The sequence below is a fragment of the Myzus persicae genome, unplaced genomic scaffold, assembly GCF_001856785.1.
Source record: "Myzus persicae strain clone G006 unplaced genomic scaffold, MPER_G0061.0, whole genome shotgun sequence".
NCBI lineage: Eukaryota > Metazoa > Arthropoda > Insecta > Hemiptera > Aphididae > Myzus > Myzus persicae.
In genome coordinates this window covers 42,726-63,084 of record NW_019102620.1, presented here as the reverse complement: position 1 = coordinate 63,084, position 20,359 = coordinate 42,726, and the positions used below count along the sequence as shown (strand labels likewise).

General features: G+C 31.3%; 1 protein-coding gene across 1 annotated transcript in view; it reads left to right on the top strand.

Annotated features, from left to right (window-relative positions):
• Positions 1-1,895: 1,895 nt before the first annotated feature.
• Positions 1,896-20,359, top strand: part of LOC111032748 (probable G-protein coupled receptor Mth-like 5) — a 28,123-nt gene continuing 9,659 nt past the window's right edge. The window contains exon 1 of the mRNA XM_022313195.1: positions 1,896-2,218. Coding sequence (XP_022168887.1) covers positions 1,896-2,218 — 323 coding nt within the window. The remainder of the gene's footprint in view (positions 2,219-20,359) is intronic.

Here is a 20,359-nt window from a genome sequence, read left to right as displayed (position 1 = left end):
ATACTGTACATTTTAAAGTTATGTAGTTATGTCATTTTACATTATATGTAGTACAACTGCACAAGTAGGTACGATATCGATACTATGTATTTTCCCAGGAAGCAGTTATCGTTGACGACAGTCGAGAATTCGAGACGGTACTTACTAATAATATTATATGTGTACAATATACATACACTTGTCCAACGTATTTTTAATGACTTATATAATTATTTTAAAAATGGTTTTTTAATTACAATTGGGCCTGGTCAAGTGGATTTAAAATAAAATAAATACAAACGGGTCTGATCGAGTTGGGCATAAATTTAAAAAAAAGTATTCGGCCTGGGCGAGTATACATTTTTAATTTAAATTTCGGGCCGGTTTGGGTAAAAAGATGGACCCTGCAAATCTATAATACATTATACTCGTATTCATATTATTTTGATATACCGTACATTATTAATAGTCGAGAATCCCAGTATAGGTACTTTTCGTTTTTCAGATGCATTATATATATATGAGACGTTTGCCAGAAGTCCATTGTTTTTTTATTATTAGGTATACTCCCGAAATTATCCAGATAACCCTTACCCTAAACTGTCTGTCATGTTTCAGTCACTGGTGATAACAACTCAAACACCCATTTTAAGATTATGGACTTAAACAAAATACACAAAGGGTTAACTTTTTTCCGTTCAAAAGTAACTTAATTTAGTAGTTATTCTTATAAATTTTTAAATATAACAGAAACCACACATCGTAGACATATATAGTATATACTAGGTATTATGAACTGAACGGTAATCGTTGAAATTCGCATAATTTGTTCAAATTGTTGTTTACAGTTAGTAATTACACTCCGAGTACGATATTTTCTGAATTAAGATCAAACTCAAAATACATTTTGAAAAAGATTTTATCACCAGTAAAAACAAAAATTATAACTTAAAATATAAAAAAAAATTGTGTTTGTTACTCTCGTAAGCTAGCTATATCTGGTAATATATTTTTTGTGTCCCTACTCTCTATAAACATGTCCCGATTACTATTTATCGTATTATAGTCGACAGATAGCGAGGAAGAAAAATGGTTTCATTTTAATCGACGATTGACACAAAATGTTGAATTCTATCAACTGCCGAAAATCTGTAGCCCGAACGTTTGACCGTCTTGGTCGACTTAGCTGGATGCACCGCCTATATAATTCACGCAAAAGAATATGGATAGATATTTTTTTATACAAAAAGAGATGTCACAGTCACTGTATAGAAAAGACAGTCCCCGAAAAAAACGATCCAAAAATGAAGTCTCAGGATAGCATGTCTTAGTGCACGGTCACTTTTAGTTTTAAGTTCTTGAATGTTCCAGATATTAAGATTTGTGGAGTTTATTTTTGCCCGACACATAATTCTGGGACTCGGTTTCCTGAAAAAAACGAAACATTCGAATACTCGGCGTTGACGTCACCGTCACGAACACGTTCCGCGATGGAACACCACCGAACGGTGCGCGTGCGTGCGAGCGTCGCGTCCGGCTCAAACTCCGGCACCTCCACCACCGCCACCGGTACCCCGCCATGACCGCCGGTACTCGGCGGCGTCGTCCGGTCCCCACCACTCGGAAACCACTACCGTTGCCGCCACCGCCACTCCGCACCGCTGCGTGGCTGACAATGAAAGAACGTAACGAAACCCACCTGAATACTACGAAATAATAAAACCAGACCCGTCGTGACCGGGCGCCGCGCGCGCACTCGAAACACAACCGCCGCACAAGGCGACACGATCACACGCGCGCGCGTCCCGTCCCGTTGCCGTCGTCGTTTCCTCTGCAGCAGGCCGCGAACTCCTCTCGTCATCGTCCACCGAACCGAAGGCGGCCGCTGGCCATGTCGTGAACATGCGGCGGACGCGATGCGCATCAGCAGCCGGTCGTTGAACGGCGGTCGCGGCCGCGTTCTGCTGCGGCTTGTGCTTGCGCTGCTCCTGCAGCTGCACGCTTGCGCTGCCGGCTTGCAGCAGAACGCCGCGCCGACGACCGCGGCCACCGAGGACGTGGCCGCGGCCGCACCGGTGGTGCACAAGTGTTGCGGCCGCGACGAGATCGTCGTCGTCAACCGGTGCCGGAGCGCCAACGAAACCGGCTCCACGCCCTGGACGCCCGAGTTCAGCGCCAGCCACGAAGACGAACCCGTCGCCGGACAGAACAGTTTGCCGGAATCGTCCGTGCCTTACAAGTGAGTACGCACAATGAATATTGTAGGTGGATGATAATATATAGGTCAGCGGTCCTTATTTAAGGTTATTATCGTTTCGTAAATAAATTAGTCGGGTAGGTATGTGTATTACAACGATTTATATTGGTAACGTTCGCAAACCGCACGAGGCCTAGTCCCGCGGACCGTGGTATACTGGTAGATATCTGCGTAAATCGTATTCGAATTTAACGGCAACGGACCATTCGAATCGTTGCGATTTTATGTATCTGTGGACGATTTTCGTCGTCGTTTTTCTGTTTGTTCGTATTTTTACCACACGAAAAACCGTTACTAAATCGATAACACAATTGCCGCTCGACCCTCAACCCCTTAGCGCCCCCATTTCCGCGCCAATTATCTATGTGTAGCGCACGCGACGTTCCTGTACGACAATAACATTTGGAAAGCGTTTCCGGTGCGATTTCTGTAGGTACTGCACCGAAGCTACTGCCAGTTATCCATAATTCGGCGACGTTATACGAGCAATAACAATAATCGTTATGATACCATACAGTATTGTACATGGAGCATACTTCGGTTAGGTAGCCAGCTGCTCGGGTTTTATGTCACGAATATTCAAATCGATCACACCGCAAACCCATTATTGTAATATATTTTATTATGTATACCTATAGCCGGAGTACTTACACCACTGTTCCGTAAACGAGCACTCTCGACCGAACGTGTCGTATAGAATGAGAATTTAACGGTACTACACGTGAGAGTGTGCGTGTGTGTGTGTGTGTGTGTGTGTGTGTGTGTGTGTGTATGTGTGTGTGTGTGTGTGCGTGTGCGTGTATATAATATGCTGTGTAGGTACTCCGGGAGCGCACATCCGCTGTTCCGGGTGGTGGTATAATAAATAATAATAATAATACGACTCGGAGTACGTAAAATACGTGGGTACCTAATACCTATATATTATATACTCGATGTGACGACGCGTTTCGGACGTATTGTGATCATCTTATAGCTTATATTTTATTTAATATTATTATTTTATGAGCGATAATATTATCATCATCGTGTATAATGTGTGCAATGATGCAATCGAGTCGAAGGACGAGACGCGCACATAATAATAATTAATATTATTTTGTCGATTCGCCTGTATAATATACTAGGCATAAGAAATAATAATAACAACAACAATAATATTATAATAACCGGCACACATGAAGAAAGCCGTCACGACGGCGCTGACAGTGAAACAGTGTCGGTACAGAGGGTGGTCGAGGTGAGAGAGACAGACAACACACACGTCCATAACAAACACGACCATTGTCACATAATACATTAGGTATAATACTATAGTATACCATAATAAACGTATCTATGTATATTGTTTATATATGCAGTACCGGGTGCAGTACAAAAGGGTTGCTAAGTCGAAAACCAAAATAGCAAACGTTCAAAACAGTTAAAATTTATGAAGTGCACAAATAATATTGTGTTCTCAGTTAAAAATTTTTAAACAACTATTAATACATCTTTGGTTTTATATTGTACCTCTACATTTCTGCAGTGTTGTATCTTTATTTCTCCGATTTCATATTTCAGTATTAATGTGTTACCTACACATTCATGTTAAAAATGTACATTTCAATGTTCCAACTTCCTTGTTAAATATCGGTAACTATTTCATCACTAAAATTAATTTGTATTTTCTTCTATTGTCTGTCTTAGACTTTTGTGTACGAAGACGATAATTGAATAATTATAATGCCTAGTAGGTACCTCCCCCCTTATTGACACATTATCAATTATCCGTTTCATTTATGTGTTGTTATTATGTATTTATTACATTATTGCCATACAATTTATCGCTATTTTGAACGATTTGTGTTTTGTATTTTGATTATTTTATGCATACATCAACTTATTTTTTAACGGTTGCTATATTGGTTCCAATGTCGTTGTCAAAAATTGTTTTTACGTTCGAGTGATTCACTGCACAATAATAATAATAATATTATAATAATATGCGATGTTCGTCATTCGAGATTCGTTGAAAACAAGTATATGGCAAACCAATACCATATATTACAGACCCACGCGTGTTTGTTTTTTTTATCTGAAATCCAGTGACTCTACACCAACGACGATGACGTTTGAAACTCGACTTACAAATCCACACAACTCCACCAACATTTAGTACAAAATACTTTCTTTTTTCTTCTTTTTGTCTCCGTCGGAACCTGAACTTTGTTTTTTTTAAAACATTTTTTCACCTAGACTTTAATTATGGTGGTGTAGGAGGGAGAGCCTCCTGCTCTCCCTCGACTCAGATATCAGTTGACATGTCGTATAAGCAATCACTTGAACATTTTGTCCAAAAAGTGTGCGGTAGCGCTTGTCCAAAAAGTGTGCGGTAACGCTTGGATTAACTCCCTAGCCGCTAAGGTAAATAGTTGCCAAAATAAAATATTAGTGCCGGGTTGCATAAACAATCATTAAACATTAAATGGATCAATAACTAATGAGCTAATGGTCCCTTAAAAATCATTTATTGGGCCATAGTTGGTCCATTAAATTGTAGTGAACCATTTAATTAATCCAATTCAAGGCACATAGGTATATATTGGAAACAAAATTTCAAACTTTTAATTTTATTAAATTGTACTTTACTATTTAGGTTTTAATATATTAATCTTTGTAGTTTTGTAATTATCATGAATCGTTACCATAGTCATTTTTTCATTTTTTTTCGTGTGGCATATTACGTGTTTAATACCTGGTGATACCTGATACATTGAAAAACAGTTATCATTCTTCAAAAAAACTAAACAAGTAAACAATACAAACATAAAAAATGTAACATTTAAAAATTAGGAAAACCGTAAACATCATTGTTCTCATTATTTTAACCATGTTAAACAAAGGAGTTGTGTTAACTCTTGACTTTCAACACATTTAGAAGCTCTTTTTATTTTAAAATATCCCTCTGTTTAAGTTGTATAAATTAAATTATTTTTGAACATATAACCAATATAAACTATAATGTTAAATATAATATTATTGATCATAGTTAGCATAGACTACAATGGTCATTCATTGTTGTAAGAAGTAAAATGTGCATAATGCACAAATAAAATATGCAATATGTCAATATGTATAAATACATTTAAATAATATAGGTCATTACTCATTTGTTTGGATTTTTCTGTCTAAAAAGATTGTAATATTAAAATGTGTTTATGGATCATACATTGTTTTTTTGGTTTCTCGATCTGCTTTTTCGTTCTTTATTTCTTTATGTTTCAAATAATTTTTTTCCTGACTAACTCTGGTAATGGCAGTTACTTATGGTTTATGGATTTATTTTATAAACTTTTAAATTTGCTGAGTGGGTTGGTGAATATCGTACCTATAATTGTAAGACTATTAACTATTAAGACTTAAATATTTAATACCTTAAAATTAAAATACAATGTGCACAGGGCTCGATTTTCCAATTCATGTGCCCATATTTGAATATAATATACATGTACATCACGTCTTAATCATAAAAATGTACTGCATGGCACGCTCAAAATTTCTCTGGACACATAGCCTTCCAATATCAGTTTTTTTCCACTGGAGGCCATGTGAATAAGCGTAGTTTAATATTAATGGCCGACTATTGTAGGTACAGGTGCATTTTGTATAAAGCCATAATTTATATATAAGGCTTCTGCGGGGATTTAACCATAGCGCCACTTTCGACTTTCTAGATCGCCCCAATAATCCGTAAACCTATAGCTTAACCAAATAAATCATTATAATATTATTGTCATCGTTGGTGCGTTGTGATTATGTTAATAATGTGCAATAACGAAATGGTTCCGGTACCGTTCGATGTGCCTACAGCCTACTAGAGCACTAAAGCCAATCAATATTGATTTTTGAGTCGGATGCCCCGTAACGACGCTGGTGGTGGCAGTAACGACCACACGTCGATATAAAATAATAATACGATTCACACTCTCGAATTTGACAATTTTGACCACGCTGCAGACAGAGTCGGGGCGATAATAAGTACAGGTATATTGTTACTTAGGGTGAATTTGTTTTAGCACACCCCTCCTGTTACGGTCGTATACTACAGTAGCATGGCCGATTTACTTTGACGGACGTTGATTTCAATCTAAAACAAATCGAAAATATGATAGATTTCGTACGTACCGGCTTTGATGTGTTGGTTGAGTATTTCTATGTGAGGCAGTAAGTGTACCTACTCAAACCATCGAACAGAAAACGGTTTTAGCACATTTTTCCAAAACGCGTTTACAATAATTTGAATAAAACGTTATTTGAGTAAGGTAAATGCACATTAGACAGTTAAAATGACGGTAAATAGGTCTGTACATCATATTTGTTTTGTGTTAAGTTATATTTTCATTTGATTTCGCACGTTTTGCAGCTTTCGTTGTCTTGTCGAAGAACCACCCTGCTGCAGCACGGCTGCAATAATAATAATAATTGGCAAGATAACTGTGCGAGTAGCGAATGTATATAAGGACGGTTATATATATTCCGCCGTTCGTCGTGCCGTGCGTTTTTTTCTCCGTCTCATTTATTTTATGTATACTATTATTACACACACGTATGTGACTGCGTTTACGGGCATTACGAGCCGACATTCCGGAAACCGGTTTTCAAAAACGTTTGCCGATTCGCATTGTTTTGCTGTTTTTTCGTACACACAACATCCCGTGAATATAATACTACGTAGGTACATGGTAAGCGTACGCGACAGATTGCCGTTTTGCCTTCCAGACGGTGGACCATGCGCTTTGCCCACAACGCCACGACCGTGTAGGTAATGTTTATAGAATGGTGTCCTGCAGACTTTAATGTCCTCGAAAAGCTTAAAATATTATGATGCTTCCGTCCACCTCAAAGTATTCGGCCTTAACAGGACGCCACACCCGCATGACTTGTTATGTCTGTCTTACAAAATGTACAACATGGCAAATTTTACGTTCACAATAATACATTATTGTACCCTGTATAATTTCTAAAGTTAGATCTAAGGCAACTCTGAGGATTTTATTGATGTTTTTATTAAGAAGCAAGTTGCCTATGAACATTTTTTGTACATTTTAAAGTGATTATAACTTACTTAAAAACAATTATTATTACTATTATTATCGTACCTTAAATTTTATCCTGGATAAATTCACTCAATTTTTTTGAAATGACAGAGTAAAATAGATTATTGTTAACGAAAAAATGTATCTGCACATGTTGTAAGTTTGTAAGACGGATACAACACATGCAGGTTTGGTGTCCTCCCTCGTAATTCTTATGACATGCAAAACAGTTACGTTTTTAGTAGAAATATTCCAATCATTCTTAAATGTTCGGTGTAATGCGTGTCCAAAAATGTTTTGTTCTAGACTATAGAAATAATGTAGAATGTGGATTATATGAATATGGCCCGTCTACATTTCTTACCTCAGTTCATCATAGAATATAGGCTTATAAAAATAATTCAAATTCACATAAAACTATACAAAATTATCTTATCGAATAAAAAGTATTAAATTGATTTATTTTAGTTTTGTAATTTGATGTATTCATATAAAAATGGTAGCGAATATAATCGGTTGGTGCTTATAGTACCTATATATACTAATTGAACTATGATTCGTGCAGTATGGAGTATCGCGATGTACAAGCAATATACAATATACAACTACCCTGGAAATAAAACCTGCGAAAACGTCACTGATTTAAGACGTTTTGTACTTATGATTTTTTATTTTTGACGATTTTTTGGTGAAGTACTAAAAACTTACCTTTTTTATTTTATCATATTTTACAGTTTTATCTTACAAAAGGAAAAATATTTACTTTTCTATTAACAGATTATATATAATACCTAGTACGTCGTATAAATATATTATTATATGAAAAATTCTTGACATATTCCGTGTACTCTAAAATATGTATTTATATTTTATAATATGCATAATAAACGTTTATTTTTGTGTGCATTTTAAGATGAAAAACTAGTTCATATGTTTTACTCTCGTATAAAACATATTATCTCTACTCAAAAATGTATGTAAAAATCCAGACCTTCTAGTGTTATGAATTTATGATGTAGGCAACATCGTCTGGTGGATAGAAAAAAGCTTTATGACTTTTATTTATATATCTTTTATTCGAAAAGGAAGTAATAATAATAATAACAATTATAGAAGAACAGATGTGATACAAAATGTAGACATACTTGTGGCCAGCTGCAATTATTTCTGTTCATTTACTACGATGTAAGACTGCAGTGTTTATACTTTTATTGTTATTACTTATGGTTGTTTGATGACGACGATGGTATAATCATAATTACCTTTCTGAGAGCGAAGCTTCTATTGAAACCATATATTGAAGGGCTGAGGGCTATCTTTTAATTATTTCAACAACTTATATAAAAGCGATTGTTGAAATTGTTTTGAATTCAATTAATACCTAACTGAAATATTCAAAGAATTTGCTACGAGTAAAACCGTTTGTACAAAAAATAAATTAAAAAGGTTCTTCTTGTTTGCTTGTAAACCAAAATCAAAAACTATATATTTTATTAAGCAAACAAATAGGTATTGTTATTGTTTTGACGAATATATCCATTTCGCAGAGCAATAATATTTAAACTAAAAAATAAAATTTAATAGACCATTCTAAAAGCGGGCTTTCAATAATTGTATAATAGTATATCGTTTTATAGCAAGAAGCGTATATTATAATATGTAGTACCGAAGTATATTATTCTAGCGTCTAATTAAGGCTCGACATTTATTGCATTTGCATATTTATTTTGTTTAAGTAATTAATTGCTATGTAAGCTATACAAATCCATTTTATTTGCAAAAATGGCTTATTTTTGTTATTAGTACTTATGCTTTTAGTGCAATTTCCATTCTAAATGTCTTCATCAATCTTTAAGTGTACAATAATATATAATATTTAATGTTATTGTATTATGTGTATTATTTAAATGTGTGATACTATGAGAATACAAAAATAATTTTAATCTAAAAACATTGAATACTTAATTTCATTTTGTGTTTATATTTATTATGAGTGTTGCTTTGTACATTTTTTTTAATTTGCTAAATAATAGTTTGTCTGTTCAGCTTTAACATATTATTTTTAATTAGGTTCAAACCGTATAAATAAATAAGTTACATTTGTAATTTACTAAATATAGCTGTATATCCAGCCAACTGATAAACTCTTTTTTTTTCAATCGATCCTTCGTCTTTCTATTTCAGTCTTATTTGATTATAAGTACCATTTTAAGATTTCTCCATTGTGGCTATGCTGTCGTTTTCGTTTCGTGTTAATTTCAGAATTTAATTTCTGAAAAAAAGATAAGTGTTTCAATACAATTTTGAACATATTTCTCAGCAATATTACATTTTAAAAGTTTTTTAATTAATTAACAAAATAAGTTCGTTTTGCAATAATTTTCGAACCTTAATAATAATTATTTGTCGGCTTTCTATAATAAATCGTCATCGAAACTAAAATCTAAAATTTGATATTGTAGACCGACGGATTCTGGCGGGTGGGTATTATATTCGTCACGAATGAGATCTGTCGTGGGAAGTAGGAGGGGGAGGGTTTCCGCGTACACAGTGCACACTCCTCGCGGCGCTCGACAGTGTGTTGTGGCACTGACCTTAACACTGACGAATCGCTCAATACGACATAATACGCGTCTTATTATTATACAGCGTACATTATTAAAATGTAAGTGTGCCTATGTGGTGTAACGAGTTATGTGAATCGTCCCATACAAGGACAGGCTCTGCAGCCATCGCCCTCTTGGACATTTTTTACCGAGCCGATATCATGTATAATATCGTACATTTAAACCTATAAAATATTATACTATACTGTTGTGCAGTAGTGGCGCTGAACTTTAAGTACAATTATTTTACTCGTAATCCTAATTGCAAAAAAAAAATCAAGTAGTTCGTCATCACTCATGCGCAAAAAGTGGCTATGTCTGTATAGTATTTTTATAGCCTACGGTTGAGTGACTTCGGTTTATTATTATTAGCATTATGTATAATATTTACCTTCTATTATATTTTATTACCTAGCACAAAGGTTTTCAAACTTTTTTCTAGTACCTCTCTTGTGTATTATATAGATACATATCAGTATAATGTGTACCACGTATGAGTGTATGACAACTTATGACTAAAAATGTAATTATTTAAAATTGTAATTAATTTATAACAATAATAATTATAATTACAATATTTAGTAATTAGTAATTATTTACACAAAATATGAAAGAGTATTAGATCCGATGCAAGTATAAGTAAACATATTTATTTATTTATTGTCTATATACTATTACGCGGCCCCCTCACACTATAGTTTAAGAATCATTGACCTATAGCTATGATGTATAGGCATATTTTTACAATAGTCAATTATTATACGACAACTAGTAAACAAAATCGTAACTATTGTATTATCATAATCAATAGGTATCACAGAAATTATTAATAATGATGTTACACGATTTCTTTATTATTTGTCCTTATGACTCCTGTTATGGATTATATGGCGTAGGTTGACTTATTTTTATACTATCAAGGAGCGAATGTATACCGGGTGAAAGATATGGTTAGTAGCCGTGAACGTTTTGAAGAGCTAGAGTCCCATTTTACCTACTTGGATCGAATTAGTTAACGGCCATATTTAAATCATTTTCAGTCTTTAGGTTTATATTGTTATTGAGAATTGATTGGAATTATCTTCGGCTTAATATGTCACTAATTAGAGATTGGTAGAGAGTTTTTGGGGAGGTTTGTTGTTGATAATTAGGAGGACTAGAGAATGCTACAATATAGGTCAGGATTATTCTCGACACTGACGTGAAACCTTATTGGTATTTTAATAATGAAAATGTCTAAAATGTTGGGGAGCTCTCCAGTAGATGTTACTACTTTAGCCAATGTGTGGGGTTTATGTTTGGCGTTATTACCCGCTCCTACAATATTACAATTTAAAGCAAAAGCATTTTTTTAATATTGAACTTGTAACTTTATTATTTAACTTTGAAATGCTATTAGTTCTGATGTTGTTGCATTGGATTTTATAAATTCACATTATTTTTTACTTCATAAAAGAAAATAAGTTTGCCTAATTGTACTATACATATATTACTATTCCTTGTATTTTTGATTATTTGTGATTTTTAGCATATTATAGTTTATTTTCTTTAAATATTCTTGTTTAGCATATTTTTCTTATTATTAATAATGTATTAATTTTTGAATATACAGTTTTTTTGTGTGTGAACATTATTTTCAATAATAATTCGACTTTTATTTTCATATTTTTTATAGTGGTTTATAGCTCTTAACATACTGAATAATATTTGTCAACACAGAATAATCATATAGTGATAAAATGGTAAAAAAAATTAATTGTAACAAATAAAACATTTTTGAAAAAAATAATCTTGCATATTTTATCATTTTATAAATTATTGCCTAACCTATATATTATATACATGGCCCTAATTTTTAAAAACCAAATGAATAACAAATAAACATTTGAGGTTGGTAACTCATAATTATATTATTGAATACGTTAAATAAGTTAAATGTACATATTTTGTTCGAAACATCTTTTCAAAAAATTATAATATTTTAAGCTAGGGGGTCAACAATATTCGATTGCAGACTATAGTTCAGTGTTGAGTGCAATGAACGTTTTAGTAAAACTAAAAAGTAGAAAGTTAATTTTACGATCCGTTATACAATTGCACTTTAAAATTGAATCACCTTTTAAATTATTTATCTAAACACTTATTTAAATAAATTCAACAAGTGCAAAGTACTATTTTCATGGTTTTAATTTTAAATATTCATATTGTGATGATTGTATTATACTATAATTAGTATAATACTATTGATACTGTAAAATATAGTGTGCATTAAATTAATAATTTACCTACGTAATTGTGTGTAAAAAATAAAGTCACAAAATTAAAAAATTGTTAATAACGTATATATCAAACTCTTTGGTATAAAATCCATTGTGTACAATTCGTTGAAAAGTAAGTGCCCAACTCCCAAATATTGATTGTTCTGAAAATAATTATGATATTGAAAATGAAAATAAAACTGTTTCGACTTATCTTCCTAAAACTTTATTTTTTTTTATCAAATTTAAAATAAACTAAATTTATAAGACTTAAGGGAAGTTAGACTCTTTTTGGTTTGGGGCTGTTGTATAATGTCCAATTGGTCTGAGTACTTTTTTTTAAGTTCAATGACACTGCACACAAGAGGTCAGACTTGTATATGTATATAGTACCTACCTCATTTATTTTATTTCCATTTCGTTGAATTGGGTTGTATTTATTTTTTTTATCCTGTGGGGTGAATTACATTTTATTTCAGAAGTAAGAGGAAGAATATAACCTTGATTTTATAAAATTCTTTATCGAATATTGTCAATATCGGTATAAAAATACATAAGACCATGTTATTCTTTTTGTGCCTTTTACAACATGGGTACATGATACACATATAAACTTTTATTTAACTTTTAAATTATTTCCTCCCAATATATTTTTTAGAAAACGAATTTTAGTTTATCATCTATTTATAATAATCTATCATAAAATATTCTGCATTTCCTATTTCCTTACCCGCAGTAGGTATTGATAGTTATATTCTTATTATTGAATTATAACTATTACTAATTTACATATGTTTATAGTCAGTTAAGATCTTATATGTGCATGTGTGTGATATCATAATGTATGGTATAAAATGTATTGTTAATACATCTGTAAATCATTCGAGGATTTCTATTCTTCGCTGTCGGCTTTTGTTTTTTGTAATATTGCTTAACTTATAATCTGTAATATAATATATGTATCTAATAACTTGTTAAACCTCTAATGCTTATTTATTTATATAAATTATGCAATTAGTATAATACATAAGATTGTACAATATTATTGTACGCTATTCTTATGTAATGTGTATTAAGTTCTGCAGTTATAAATGATTAGGTATTTGAGCAAAAATGTGTATTTAAAAAACATAAATAAAAAGCATGGTGTATTGTCCAAGACAGCTATTCGCTGTGTTAGAGATAAAGTCGAGTGTAAGTAGAACGAGATTGTTTTGACAAATGGAATTCGAGTTGATAAGCATTTATATTATTATTATACGAGTATAATTTATGATTCATAATCATATTATTATAAATTCCGGGATAAATTCAAACGTTTACAAATTTAAAATTAACCAACGATAAATAATAACAATGGTTATTACTTATTGGTTGTTGATGAAAGATGTTTGAAAAGCAGTTAATTTGTTATTGCGTTATTTGCCAATAGTGAACCGACCAGCTGATGCAATTATTATAGATTTAACGGCTTGAACCAAAAGCAATCGCCCGTGGGTCGTGTTTAATCTGGAGATTACTGCTTTGAAAACTCATTTCTAAAAGGTCGTATACTAAATTACGTATTATATATATAGAACACTAAGATGTCTTGAAGCTGTACAACTCCAATCTAATGAGCGTTTCATGACTGTTTGTGTTTGTCAAACGTATTATACGACCATAGGGCGGCAGTTTCCAAGCATTTTCTACTCAAAGATTTAAGACATAACGCTCATCACTTTCGAAAATTAATTTTAAAAAATTGAATGAAATCAGTTCTGTCGACTATAAATCTATAGAGCAATCTATAATTATGTAATCTAACGAATATTGAATACGTAATTCCGATTTATTTACTTTCGGAAATATATAATACATGTATTTTATGCCCACGCCTATAAAAACCATTAATACACACATAATCAATTTTTCGCACCTTGAAGTGATATTTTTTGACATCCACCAAACATGATAAAAATACCTATCGTTCCGGTTGGTTTTGCCGTTCTCAAATTTTAAGCATACAAATAATATGCCCTACAAAATAATAAGTAGTTATAATTAGATTTTAGATTTATAGACAAAGTGAATTTCTTAGTGCAAATCACAAATTAAATCCATAAATATTTGGGCTGGCCTCATATTTTTTTATCGATATTGGTATAAAACTAATCAAAGTAATTAAAAATGAAATAATTTCAGTTTTGTACCTATAAAAAAAAATCGAATACAATGATATAATCTCTATAATCTGAAATGTGTACTTATTTACATAATTCTATTTCGATAAGACCTGGAAAGAATTACAAATAAGACCGGTTTTATCAAATAGATGTTATGTATAAATTATCGAAAGTTATTTTGCCATATTTTATGAAGTTATTTCACCTTTTACGAAAATGAATGTGTAAAATAATATAATTATACTTACGACTTATCCATATACTATAGGTACTACAAGGTTCAATTTAAGTGTCTAGACTCATATAATTTCAAAAGTTTCAACTTTTTTGAAAACATTTTTTCTTACGTAATTGTATGTCGTTGCATAAACGATATTTCTTTAAAAAATTGTTTATTGTTATCTTTTTTTAAAGTTACCTAATTACTTTTTTAAATGGAAACATACATTTTAAATTTAATATTCTGAAGCCGATAATTTTTTGGAGTAGGTACTTTAATACATGATAATTTAATTTCAGACTTGAGGTTAATTAGGTAGTGATATATATTTAATGTTTAGATGAGCGTAGTAGTGCGGACCAATATTTTTCAGGTGTACCCCTCCCTGTGCAACTCAACTCCGCTCTTCTAACTTAATGTAAAAATAATATTTTTCAAACAAACTAAAACATTTTATAATACTGTGTGTAGGCATTTGAATAGATCACTTTGTACCTACATATAGGCGTTTTAAATCAAAGTGGTTTCATTTTTTTCATCAAATAGTTTTAGGTTATTATTTATTATCAAGTATTTATTTCATACTTTTTTCCGTAGAAGTGTAAGAAAATATTTTTTTGAATCCTATTAAACTACATCAATAGTATGATAATATATGCCTATGGTTCTGAAGTAAGTATTATGTATTTTTAAAATCTTGTTAGGTACTTTTCGTTGATTTTGAATGTTTTCGATTTGTAATCCCATATTTAATACATTCGGTTTAAATGCTATACTATATTTTAATTGTGTATATTTAATAAAGAACAAATGTCTTAGTAATAAATACTACTTAATACTTGGGTACTTAATATCATACAAACAAAATAATTTAGAAGACGGTCTATGCTATAGTTTTGTTCGTGTACCTTGAATAAAAAAAATGTTTCCCTTTTAGCTACAATAGTTTATAGTAGGTATATAATATTATCCGTACTAAAACTAAATATAAAAGACATCCTTTTGGAAAAGTATTTCATCGTAACAAAGGAAATGATTCGATAATTTATTTCTATCGTTACTAAACCGATATCCGTTTACTATTATAAGTACCTGTACTCTTTAACCATTGTGTTCCTACGGGCCTGATCGTGTCTTTTATTTGAGAAATGTGAGACCCTTCGTATCATACTTTCATCGGCCAAGCTAAAAATTCCAAATATTAAAGTATGGTATTGTTTTTAACATTTTAATCGATCAATATTTAAAATAAAATGCTTACCTGCTTACCGATAAATATTTTTCATTTTTCCAACGAGTATGACCACTCCAATATAATTCAAACTGAATTGTATTACCCATACATTGAATTCCACGGTGAAGTACATTTTTCACATTAGGTTTACGAATATTGGATCAATAGATTTCATCGTTGCCGTTAAAGCGATTATTGTTTAGATTTAACTTTAAAGGATCATTATTTTCATCTTCAAGTATCCACATTGTAAATATTAAATACAGATTATGTTAAAAAGTAATTAATTAAAGTCGATTTATTAGTTGTATAAAACGAATACTCAACCGTTGAGTCAAATACCGCTCAAAAATAAATTACGACCACGATATGAAAAATCTATTTTGTTTCGATTTATAACCGCCATGACGTGTATACATTTATAATTCATTAAAACTTCCCTTTTTGCAGTGAATTTTCCTTTTTATATGGATAAATATATTATATATTTTCGGTATTTCATTAAAAATCATCAATATTATTGTATAATACTATTAATACTACAGTGTTTACCTACTTATGCCAGCACGGGCTACAGATGTAACAGCTGCATAAAGACAATAAACATCGATATTTATTTTTTTCGTTTTCTTTTTATTAAATTAGAGTTTTCTTGACATGGTCATCAAAATATAATATTGTTAGAATATAATCGGATCTTTCGCTTAAGCTCATAGGTAGCCTTTGAACAAGTATAAATTAATGTAAGTACCTAGCTATAAATAGATATAACGATTTTCCTTTCTTGTTTAGGTCAACTATAAAACTGGGTAGAGGTTTTTTTACACGGCAGTTTGACTTTTGACAATATTTAGAGGGCGTGATACACATTATCATGCATTATGTTCATCATGTTATATACGCATATAGGTACCTAGTATTACCTACAAGTGGTTGTATATTTTATAATTTAAGTTACCACAGTAAGCAATGATAATGAAATAAAATGAAAATTGTGAATAATCTTTCACATTTGAATAATGAATACTTTTATTATTTCTTATACGAAGTATATTAAAAAAAATAATATCAAACTTTTCTCAATATCCGCAGAAATGGTATAGAAAATTCATTCCAATTGGTTCAGCTGTTCTGGGATTTAAGTACCGCATCATTGTTCGCAATTTAATAAGGAGCATATTTTGCTGAACGCTACATAATGCTATAATTATAATATTATATGATATGACGTGTTATAACTTGTTGTATCATACCATATGAAATTATTTATTCTCAAACAATGTTTATTCCAAGTTGATTGAATTGTTATGTTGACTATTGTGATTTACAGCAAATAATAAAAAAAAAAAACCTTGAATTAAATTGCTTTTCTGATTTTTTTCACAAAACGAATATAAAAACGAATTGATTTTTTTATGTAATCTAAAGCAGTATGTTGTTTAAAATACGTTCAGCCATTCGTGTAGGCAGTGCCTTACACTTAGTTTAGGAAGGGTGATATTATAAAAATATATATACATGTTTATATGTACAATGTACATTTACTCCCTTGTTGCCCCGGGCGAGAAACCCCATAAGTTTGGTGGTAAATTGTATCAAAGTTTACTCAGACGCAATTAACCGACCGACATCAGTGTTCGTAACTTTGGGGAAAATAATATAAAAAACAGATAGTAAAATAACATATTACACTACCTACAAGGGTATACAAAGTTCTTTACTAGCATTCCATTAACGTAGAAAGAAATAATTTAGAAAACAAAATGCCGCGTCTTGATTGTTATAATAGTTGAACACATTTTAACAACTGTTACTAATATAGAAACTTTATTGTATTATGGTGTTATATCGAATATTAATATGATGCGTCTCGAAAACAAATAAATGAGTCTTTCAGTCTTTGCCACAATTATATGGACATTATGTACCTAAAGTCTAATGAAATATTGAGTAACATGTAGTGAACCAAAACAACTTTTTCAGAATAAATTCACTTAAGAACCCATTGAACAGTTTCAATATAGCCTCATAACGTATTATAGGTATATAGCCATATAAGTATACAATAAAGTATAATATTAACAATTCGAGATTATATTTCGAGATTTATATTTTTTTTATTATATTATATTATATTATATTTTTTTTTATATAATTTTGAACATAATTATACAAAATAAAAATTATTAATGATAAATAAAAAATGCAATCATCAATCAAATTATGTATTTATTGCATACTATACTTAATCTATCCGTAATGTTTTTAGATTTTATTCTTGGAAATATAAAATTTAATTTTTGTACATCGTGGTGTACAAAGAAACATTATAAATAACTATATACGTAGGTATTGATCAAAATTCCGTACAAATGTTATAAAGTGATTTGGTATTATGCTGCACGTATCCATGTCCTGAATAATATTATATTTACATATTGTACAACTTTGACGTGTAGAGGATTGAATTGAATTGTAATTTTGACTTTTATTAATTTATACACAAAGAGCTTGTAAACAATATTTGTGAGAAGAAAATTGATTCGCTTTCTCTTGCACCGTATATACTTTGTTATTAGCTCTTGAAAGTCAATTAAACAACACTCGTGTTGAGTTTTACAGTATTTTAAATTTAATTATTCTAAAATAGTATATCAATGGAAAATTAATACATCCGCCGTACAGCCGAATAAAAGTGTAATGATTATAATATTGCCCCTGAAATATTAGAAAACATCATCATAATCTAGAAATCAGAATATACTACCGTGGTGTGTTTAACGACGAATCGTTGTCAAATGCGAAATTAAAATAAAATTAGTGATTTGTATTATTATTTGTTGGTATGCACGCATGGTCAATTATTGTGAAATTAAAAAACGATAACGCACAATTGTCCGCACTATGGAGCTGCAATGAGCATGTGTATACATAATATACCAATAATAAGCACTTCAAAACTGCGATCTTAATTAAGAATAATGACGATTGTACACAGTCGTAAGAAATTAGAATTTTGCATACTGCACATAAAAACAAACATAACATTCTTTAAGGGACATAAAGGGAAATCATTGTGATTGTTCGTTCATATTCAATGTACAACCTGTACCCTAAGACCTGTACTAATCATCATTTCCCATATTAAAATGAAGGTGTATAAGTGTAGTACTTAAGTATTATGGAGAACTTTACAAATGACAATATGGTAATATTCAATTATTTACCGCAAAACGTCTACATAGATAGTATAAACCATCAATCAAATAGTTCTAAACGTGTCTCACATCGATTTTCAATGGCCTATTATAATGAAATGAAGAAATAAGTAGATTGAATAAGTACTGCAGCTGTGCATCTAAAACGTGATCAGTTATAATATTCATTAAACCATTATATGGATATATTATGCTATATTCACATTTTCATAACAGTTCTTGTATGAATGCATTCGTGCTTGTAATTCATATAAGATAAATAATATATAATATAAAGTGTTGTATTTCATAAATTAAATTAAGTATTTTCTGAAAATCGATTTTTTTGTTTTTATTTGTTCTATACTCGAGTAATTGTTTGTTTGAAAATTGAGGTTAATTAATTAAAAAAATATATATTCATGCAAGGTGGTTCCTTTTAATAGCGTGCACAGTATACCACATTAAGCCATATATAATTAATTTGTTAGTTTAAATGCGTGGATATAGGCTTAGTTTTTAAATATTAATTTAAGGCTTAGCATTTATAAATTATCGTATAATCATCATAGTGCAATTTTATTTTTCATGTAGGTACACAAAACAAATCTAAATAATTGTGTGTTTTTATAAATGACTATTACTGAGGTAGATATCATTTAAAAATTTTTTTAAGTGAATTTTTTAAAATAAGCATATTTGGTATTGATTTCGGTATTTTTTTATCAACCATTACACGAGAACTGAACTATTTTCACTATTTTCACATGACTTGGCCCCCATGCAGCGTCATTTATTGACAACAAAATATAACTTTCATTCCGTTTAGTAGACTGAAGACTGCTTTACTTATCACTTGACTATATAGTATGTTATGTATTTTCGGGTTCCAGGGCCCAGAGGGCAGTAGACTTTCTCGACGACCGAGGAGTTTTTCCTTCTTATCGTCCGTTAAAAACTATCTTTCGTTATTACAACAATTTAATTAACATTATTGATTTTGGTCTGCAGTGGTCGTTTGGTTCAACCGTTCGATTACGAGAGGTACCTACTCGGAACTTTCAATAAATTCGAAACATTGACGTGGCCTATATAATATGATATTATGTACTATATACCTAAACTAACCATATTCTGCTCGAGAAACAATATTATCATAGTGTGTTTACATTCTCTCGAAACGATACGACGACGGCGACCCGCAAAAAGTAAACAGCGCGACGATGAGCGCCTTGCGCGAGGTCTCCGTTCAACATCGAACCCCCGGCCGGATCAGTGGGTGGGACTATGGCTGGATATATATATATATATATATATTATGGATACGAGCGGGTGTGCGTATAATGCGTGTACGGAATCCAATAA